Consider the following 9,386-nt stretch of genomic DNA (forward strand, 5'->3'; position numbering starts at 1 on the left):
CTACCGATATAGCTAAGTGGTTAGAGCATCAGCCCACACACTGAAGGGTCATGGGTTCAATTCCCAGTCAAGGGCACATACCTGGGTTGTAAGTTCAATCCCCAGCATGGGGAAGCAACCAATTGATGTGATTCACATCAATGTTTCTCTCCCCCGCCTCCCTACCTTCCACTCTATCTAAAAGCAATGGAAAATATTCTCAAGTGAGAATTAACAAAACAAAACAAAAAATCCAATACATCACAAAAGTGTAATTACAAAATGTTCCCTGTTTTGTGGGTGGAAATTGCATATATATATATATATATATATATATATATATATATATACACACACACACACACACACACACACACACACACACTTAAAAAAAGGGAATAACTATTCATGGGTCTTCACTGGGAAGTGGGATTACAAATTTTTACTTTTCCAGAGTTTTCTACAACTAGAAGCTGTCAGGACATTTCCTATTCCTTACTATATGGTAAGCACTCAGCCTAGTCCCTGATCCAAGGAGGTAATCTATACCTACTGATCAAACAGTACATGAGTGGTCCTACCCTCATTTCTCCTCCACAACCAAAAACCTACCATTCCTTCAAATCCTGGCCCAAATGACACCCTTTCTGAAGTTCTTTTCAGGTCAATCTGGCAACTGAATCCTTCTCCTTCACCTAACATTCTGTGCTGCTCTTCTGGCATTTTTCTTGCCCTCTTGTGCATTGGCCAAGAGAGCTTAGCAGGTAGTAGGTACTCAAATCATTCTTTGATTGATTTCTTTAAGTGTTCATTAGGCCACTGAAGATTTTATTTTTGTTCATTTTAATTCTTCACTTGTGATTGCCAAATATGTTGTATTTGTTTTCATTCCATTGTACATTTGGGACCCAATCTTGATAATGCTGGTATTTAAAGTGAACCACTCCCAAATGCTTTGTCTTGTGGAAAGGATAATATCACAATATTTAAAATAGCAAATACTGTTGTTATATATTGCTAATTATGGCCAGACACTATTCTAAGCAGTTTACATATATCAACTCTTAATCCTCACAAAAGCCCTATGAAGTAGGTACTATTTATATCTTCATTATACAGATGAGGAACCTGAGGCACAGAGAAAGCCAAAAACCAGCTAACAAATAGCAGAGCTGGGCGTAAACCCAGAGTTCAGCTCCTGAGTTCATTCCACAACAGTGGAAGGTGAGAGGGAGGGAATTCTGAAGGGCATGATGTGCACTATATACTGCCTTTCTACTAAATAAAAACCCTATCGATTATGGCTTCAAGAGTACAGGCTCGGCCAATAAACACACTCGCACAACCTAGGAAATGCTTTCTATTTTATAAAAACAACAACAACTATACTTAGTGGGAAAATGAATAAATAGGAACCTCTTTGCAGGAGACAAAGGTTCTTGGTATCATTTGAAATAACTGCCTAATTATAGTTAAATCATTTATATGTGTATGAATTAACCCCTACAGAGTCAAAGCCCTATGTCCTTCATTGGTTTTAGGGGCACATATTTCTGGGCTCCCTCCCACTAGACCATTTTTGACTTCCAATAAAATGCCACCCAGAACATTTCTCAACTGCCGTCCAGCACGTACTAAAGTATGGATACAGGAAAACAATTAAATTTTATGAATATCTTTCATACAAAGCCAAACGAAAATGGATAAATTTTCCATGATAGTGCATCCCTTTATGACAGATACACTAAAACAGAAATTGTCCCAATTTGTGTATCACGACCGCTGAGGTCACTTGCACTACAGAGACCTGCAAGTCTGTTAATTTATCAATTTTTCTGCTTAATCAAATGAGCACAAAGACAAACCAAACGCGAAAGGACACTATGGCTAGTCATGGCCTGCACCCTCTCTGGGTTAATATCTGTGTTACATATTTCTGAAATGTGAACCCAACACCAGGAATTTTAATTTCTATATGATGAGAAAGTACATAAACCACAGTCGCATATAGTCTTTCACCATACACCATGCCCTTCAAAATTTCCTCCATCTCACCTTCCTCCCAGTCTGTCTTCATTGTAATGATTTCCCCAAGGAGCCCAAATAAAAAGCCAGGCTCTCGGGTCACATCCCTTTGCTGTAAAAGCTCGTGCTATATCGCACAATGACACCATATGCTTTCTCCAGATAAGAACAGGGGAAGAACTGAATGTAAGATGCAGAAGTATGGAGAAGCATAAAATGGCCACTTTTCCAGAATCTGAGACAGACAGGGCATACATCAACACCAAAAGCACGGGACTGAAAGAATAATTAATCAGGACGGATTGATGAAGGAAATAAAAACAATAAATAGGTTAAAGTTTTCCAGAGTGAATACTGTCAAGAATAATTAAGCCTGACTCAAAGAATCCTCAGTTTCAAATGCTAAAAAACAAAAATCTCAGCAAAGCCAAAGTATTATATTTAGTATTATATTATTCGGCGAAAACAGCAGTCTTTGTTTCATTTGCAGTCTGGATCTACCCCGCCTGCTTTCCCCTACCCCACCCACCCCACCCCCTTCCACCAACCGCAGTGATCTTGAAGGGAGCTGCAGAGGCCCGGAGAAACAGATAACGGTCACAGGCAGAGGCCATAGGCAGAGGCCGCGTTGCCCAAACCTCCCTGGCTGAGCTCAGACCCACCGAGTCGCCAACCTCCTTCCCGAGGCCCCAGTTCCCGGGCAGGCCGGGCGGGGGGCCTCCGAGGTCCCCGGGCCGCATCCGCCCACCACGGGCCCACAAAGCCCCGCACCCGCCAGGACTCCGCGGCTTCCACTTCCCTCTGACCCCATTCCAGTCTGATTTTATGGGATCCGGGTGTGACCCCAGATGCACAAGGCCAGGAAGACTCCGGGGCGAGCCATTCCCAGATCACTTACACAATAAAGGGATCCCGAAGCGAGGGCTGACCCTCCCCCCGGCCGCCCTGCTGCAGCGCGCCCCCGCCACATTTCCCGCCTCGCCCCCCCCCCCCCCCCCCCCCCGCCTCCCCAAACCGCCGGGGCCTCGCCCGCGTCCACCTCGGCCCCCGCGGGCTGCAGAGCACGTTGGAAGACGCCCCCTCTCGCCCTCCTGCCCGGGAACCGCGGAGCCCGACCTTCCCGGTGCCGGCGGCCGGCGCCTCCGACCCCCTGCCTCCGGTCCCTCCAACCCATGGCTCCTGGGCGCTCCGTCCGCCTGCCGAACCCTCGGCGAACCCCTCACCGCACCCAGGGTGCCCGACCCGGCCTAACCCCCAGGAACCCACCAGGGGCCCTTCCAGTCCAGCATCTCCCCACCCCCAACCGGGATCGCGCTTTCCAGCCCGCCCAGGACTCCCACCCCTCCAGGGAGACAGACAGACTCGCGGGACCCCCCGGGACCCCTACCAGCACCAGGGCACCAGAGCACCAGGCCCCCCACCCCCGGGCACTCGGACCCCACACACCGAATACCAGCTCCCCTCATCCGCACCCCCAGATCTCCATCCCCAGCCCCCGAGGGGTCGTCCTCCCGCACACCCAGGCCCTGATCCCTGCAGGGGTCTCACGCTCAAGGACCTCATTCCCCGCCCTTCCAGGGGTCTCTCCACCCACTGGGGTCCCGTTACCCTACTCCTGGGTCCTTCCCCAGACGAACCTACGATCCCCGCACACAAGCCCTCTGCCCACAGCGCCTCAGCTTCCCCCCGCTCCCACTGCGGCTCCGCTCCTGTCGTCCAGGGCCAACGGGTGCCCGGCCCGGGGTCCTTCCGTCCCCCACAAACCGTCCCTCGGCCCCGGACAGCCGCACCTCTCACCTTCAGCCGAAGATGGTGGCGCCGGCGCACGTTCCGAGCCGCGACCACAGATCCAGCGCCTCAGTCCCAAACCCACCGCTGCCTCCGCCGGGCTCCTTTAGCACTGCTGCTCCGGGCTGCCCCACCCACCCCCACCCTCATTGGGCCAGCTCCACGCCCGTCACCGCCGCCCCCAGACCCACTGGTCCGTTTGCGCGCCCATCTCCAAGGGAAGACGTTAGCAACGCGAACGAAGCTACCTTCCCGAGGTCCGCTCCCTCCACCCACCTGAAACTACGCTCATTGGCTCCCGCTCCCAGCCCTGCCCGCAGAGAACCCAACCTCATAGGGTGCTCCGCACGCCCGTCATAGATTCCGGGAGGTGCGGCCGGAGTAGTCGCGGGCGATTGGCTGGCTCGGGCAGAGATGGACAGCTGAGGCTGGCTGGGCGCCCCGCGGTCCCGCGGGGCAGCGGATGCAGGCTCCGCTGGGGCCGCGGCGGTGCGGGCAGTCGGGCAGGTGTGCCGCCGCAGGAGCACCGGGCTCCGCCTGGCCGCGCCTCGCCTTGGCGTCCGGCCGCCGCGACAACGCACTCGAGCGCCTTGATGCCCACACTGCTCGCCGCAGCCGGCGTGTCCCCGCAGCGGTACCGCTCCCACCGCAGAGTCATGGGCCCCTAGCGCTGCCGGCAGGGGCGGGGCGGGAGCGCGGTCCAGAGGCCTTACGTCACCCTGGCTGCGGGGGGGTGGGGACCGCGGCTTCGCGGCTCACCTGCAGTGGGGGAGGAGAGGCCGGGCTCGGGGGGCAGCTCTGCCCATGCGCACTGCCTCTGCGGGGGGGCCCGACTGCGTTCTGCGACCCGGCCACTGTGGGATTCTCGGTTCAAGCTCCCCGGGTCTGTGGAGCGCCGACGAGGGACAGCTTTCTCCGCTGCCGCAGTTCTAGCGTTGGCGAGGGGAGGGGCCTTCCCACCCAGCCTCCAGGCTGGGCTTGGATTCCTGAAGGTGAAACCAGCCGGCCTTGAAGAGAAGACTTGGGGAAAGGACTTCATTCACCTCATTCATTCGTTCGTCTTTCATCAAATGGAATTTCCTACGTGAGAGGGGCTACGAGGAGGTTCTGCGGGGCTGTTAAATCACCTTCGGGCTGATAAGCTTTCCAAAAGCCTTAGAAACGTTTGAGACCTGAAAAAAAGAAAATGGCTCCAAAATAAGGAAACTGGAAAAAATCAAAGTGAATAACCATTTAATGGAATGTCTGCAGAATTTAGTCCACTTCAACGCGACTCAAATGCTTACATATAAATAGAATAAAGTTTAAGTCACAAAAATAAAGTGAATGGTTTATTTTTACAAGAACAAAATTATCAAGGTTCTTCACAAAAAAATTACAGCAAGAGATAGTTACTTCATGTTGGATATGGGTGCATTTTAATATGGGTGATGTGATATAAGTGGCTAAGCCTAGGAAACTTCCAGTCTGGTAAAAAAAAAAAAAAAAAAAAAAGAATAAAGCAATAAACAAAACAAGGCAGGAAAAGATAAGGACGGGTTGGTGGAATTCAGAGAAGGTTCCAAGGCAGCCAAGTGCAGAGTCCTTCCTGGGGAAATCCGAATCAGGTCCTGTATTGTCCTTTGTCCAAGTGCATCTGGACCCCCTCCCCCACCTGCCTGCTGGGTAAGCTGCCCCTTGTCCAGGTGTCTTGTGACTTGGCTCCATAAAGAGATCTGTCCTTCCTAGTGCAGCCTGCAATGGATTATGCGTGAACTGTACAAAATATGTGAATGGTGTTTTTAAATGTCTCTAGGGCGTGAATCTCGGCTTTGTGAGCCACCAAAGTCATTTCTGAATGCAGTGTCCCATGCTTAGAGCATCTATGTACAAATATAGCCCCATTAGCCACCAAGTCTGTGGGTTTTCATAATTTAAAAAAACAACCTCAGTGGACCATCAGAAGAGGGGGGCAGGAAGCTCACCAGAATTAAACATCACAAAGATGGTAGTCTTGATGAGAAGCCAATAATAAAGAGAATGTCCCCAAAAGTATCACTAACCCTGGCATCTCTCCAGCACTTCAGCCCTACATTCAACTGTCTACTAGACATCTCTACCTAGATGGGAGGGAAACTGCAAAAGCAACTAGTCCCAAACCTAATTTCTTCCCACTTCCACTTCATCCTACCACCCCAAAACCCTCTATTCCCAGCTTCCTTTGTCTTGAAACTTCTTTGGCTCCTTGCTCTCCCTTGCTCCTACATCATGTCTCCCTCCACCTCTGTCATCCGTGCAGCCAGACTCCTCTGACTCCAGTCTCACCCCATGTAGCTCCATCCCAGAATCTGTTGCCATTTTGATGTGGAAAACACAGAATTTAAAACTCGATAGACCTGGCTTTAATCCATCTCTGCCACTTTCTTGGTCTTTAACCTTTGACAAATTTCTTAACCTCATCTCTGAAAAAGGGACACAAATATATGCATAAAGGACTAATTCAATGCCTGCGTAACAGGATGATTTACTGGAGGAAAAAGTGGCACAATGAATATATAGATTAAAAATTGTCTTTTTTTCCTAGTCTACGAGTTCATTATAAAAAAGTGAGAAAATTTTTCCCTCTCTCTATAGTAATTTTTGCTGGCAGTCTAGGCTGCTTTTACCCCTAAAAGGAAAAGTTCACAGACCATTGTTTTTCAGAATTTAGGTCAGAAGTGCAAACTCGTTCCCTTAGGGCAGGTCCTGCCCATGAACAGGTTTTGTTCTAAACAGGTTTGTTCCATCTGTACAGGGCCGATATGGAGCATTTTAAAAAGTTGAATGAATTCCAACATTTAAAAATCAAGATCTATCCAAAATCATTAGCCATTAGGGAAACACAAATCAAAACCATGAGACACCACTTCACACCCAGTAGAATGACTATAATTAAAAAGACAGACTATAGCAAATGTTGGCAAAAATGCAGAGAAACGGGAACCCTCGGTCATTTCTGGTGGGAAGTAAAATGGTACAGCCCCTAGCCCGTTTGGCTCAGTGGATAGAGCGCCGGCCTACAGACTGAAGGGTCCCGGGTTTGGTTGAGGTCAAGGGCACATGCCCTTCCTCTCTGAAATAAATAAAAATATATTAAAAATAAAATAAAATGGTACCACCTCTCTGGAAAATAGTTTGCCAGTTTCTTAAAAAGTTAAACAAATTTACCATGTAACCCACAATTCTACCCAGAGGTATCTACCAAAACACAAACAAAAAGGAAAACATATATGGACACAAAGACTAGCACACAAATATTCATAGCAGCGCCCTAACCGGTTTGGCTCAGTGGATAGAGCGTCGTCCTGCGGACTGAAGGGTCCCAGGTTCAATTCTGGTCAAGGGCATGTACCTCGGTTGCGGGCACATCCCCAGTAGGGAGTGTGCAGGAGGCAGCTGCATCGATGTTGCTCTCTCATTGATGTTTCTAACTCTCTATCCCTCTCCTTTCTTCTCTGTAAAAAAAAATCAATAAAATATATATTTAAAAATATATATATTCATAGCAGCATTATTCATAATAGCAAAAAGAAAGGAATGGCCATCAGCTGGTAAACGGATAGATAAAATGTGCTACATCCACGCAATGGAATACTATTCAGCAATAAAAAGGAATGAACTGCAGATACGTGCAAAAACATGGACGAACCTTGAAAACATAGTGCTCAGCCAAAGAAGCCACGCACAAAAGACCACATATTATATCATGCCTTTTATATGAAATGCTCATAAAGTCTATGCAGAAGAGACAGAAAGGGACAGCAGAGGGATTAACAGTAAATATACACGAGGTATCTTACTGGCATGAGGAAAATATTCTAAAACTACTTATGGTAATGGTTGCACAACTTGGTAAACTTACTTTAGAAATTATCGAATTTTATACTGTGAATTACATGATTCACAAAATATACCTTAATAATGTACATTTTTAAAGAAAAAAGCTATTACATAAAAATCCAGATTTCTGGCTTCCCTTGAAAAATCGGAAGCTCTGAAAATTCAGCAACAATTGGTTAATGCCTTAATTGCTGCTCCTTTTTAAACAAAGCCTATGTTCTCCAGCATGCCTCAGTTGCCACTATTTCCTGTTGTCTTTTTTTTTTTTTTCTCTATTGATTTCAGAGAGGAAGGGAGAGGGAAAGAGAGAAACATCAATGATGAGAATCATTGATCCACTGCCTCCTGCACACCCCACACTGGGAATGAGCCCACAACCCGGGCATGTGCCTTGACCAGGAATCGAATCGTGACCTCATGGTTCATAGGTCAATGCACAACCACTGAGCCACATTGGATGGACCCTATTGTCTCTTAAAGCAGATTTGCTTTATTCGTTGACATTCTTCGCCTGATCTTTTTAGGCATTTATTTTAGTTTTCAGTCCCTGTCATGCCTGTTGAGGGATTTCATGTCAGATAATCCGAAAAAGATAAGAGGAAAGGTGGTATTTTTGAGTCTAAGAGGTGTTTTCCTTATAATGGTGAAGGAGTAGGGGGTTTGAGAAGTACAGACAGGGCCTCGCCTTTCAACAGGATTCCTGGATGTGGAAGGACCTGGGGGCACAGACTGTGATAAGCATCTCACAGCTCACCCAGGACAATAATACCTGACCTACAGAAGGATCAGCGCTCAATTGTGGAATCTTGAAATAGACGGAGTGATGTAAAAGCAGAGACTCAATGAGCTGAGAAAGATGGAACCTTCCAGAATTTTCTTGGACCCTGTAAGCTCTGGAGTTTTGGGGAAACAGCCATGAGAAAAAGTTCCTGAAAATTACTAATGTAAGACCTCTTGCCAAACATATGGGATAAGACTAAGTCAGATTTAATTTGATCTAGAAGGTGTATCTCCTTGCATCCTGATGTCTTAGAATGGTGGTCGGCAAACTGTGGCTCGCGAGCCACATGCAGCTCTTTGGCCCCTTGAGTGTGGCTCTTCCACAAAATACCACGGCCTGGGCGAGTCTATTTTGAAGAAGTGGCATTAGAAGAAGTTTAAATTTAAAAAATTTGGCTCTCAAAAGAAATTTCAATCGTTGTACTGTTGATATTTGGCTCTGTTGACTAATGAGTTTGCCGACCACTGTCTTAGAACAAGCCATAGCTGCGGCAAATGCCTATTGAGTGTCCTTTATATCTGGGGATTGTGCCAGGTGCTGAGGAAATACCTATATCAACACAGCAGGGTCCCTACACTCAAGATGCATACAGGCTAGCAGGAAATATAAGGAAATGTGCAGATAATTATAATAAAGCAGGGGTTTTTAATATTGAGTCCATGGAAACGTAACGGGCTCTATGGGTTCTATAAAACCTCTGAAATTGTATGCAAGATTCCTTGTGCACTCTTCTTCTGGAAGATCTATAGCTTTTAGCGGATTCTCATAAAGACCTCTGATCCAAGAAGGTTGAGAGAATGCAATACAATATGGTGAGTACTAAATTATGGGAAGGACAGCAAGATCCAGGGACATGTAAGAGGGATCCTTAACCTGGAATGTGGCAGGAATGGGAGGGGATTCTGGAAAGTCTTCTTAGAAAAAGTTATCTTGAAAATATAATCTGAAGAATAAG

The 9,386-nt window shown here is 47.5% G+C and overlaps 1 protein-coding gene across 2 annotated transcripts in view; it reads right to left on the bottom strand.

Annotated features, from left to right (window-relative positions):
* MYH10 (myosin heavy chain 10) overlaps window positions 1–4,444 on the bottom strand; it is a 139,781-nt gene extending 135,337 nt beyond the window's left edge. Inside the window, exon 1 of one of the 2 annotated variants that reach the window (XM_079799283.1) lies at window positions 4,123–4,444. In XM_079799283.1, coding sequence (XP_079655409.1) covers window positions 4,123–4,127 — 5 coding nt within the window. In that variant the 5' untranslated portion in view covers window positions 4,128–4,444. Of the gene's footprint in view, window positions 1–3,801; window positions 3,951–4,122 lie in introns of those variants that run through there. The other variant, XM_079799284.1, reaches the window with a different exon arrangement.
* Between the last annotated feature and the right edge of the window lie 4,942 nt (window positions 4,445–9,386).

Source organism: Cnephaeus nilssonii (assembly GCF_951640355.1).
Source record: "Cnephaeus nilssonii genome assembly, chromosome: 19".
Lineage (NCBI taxonomy): Eukaryota > Metazoa > Chordata > Mammalia > Chiroptera > Vespertilionidae > Cnephaeus > Cnephaeus nilssonii.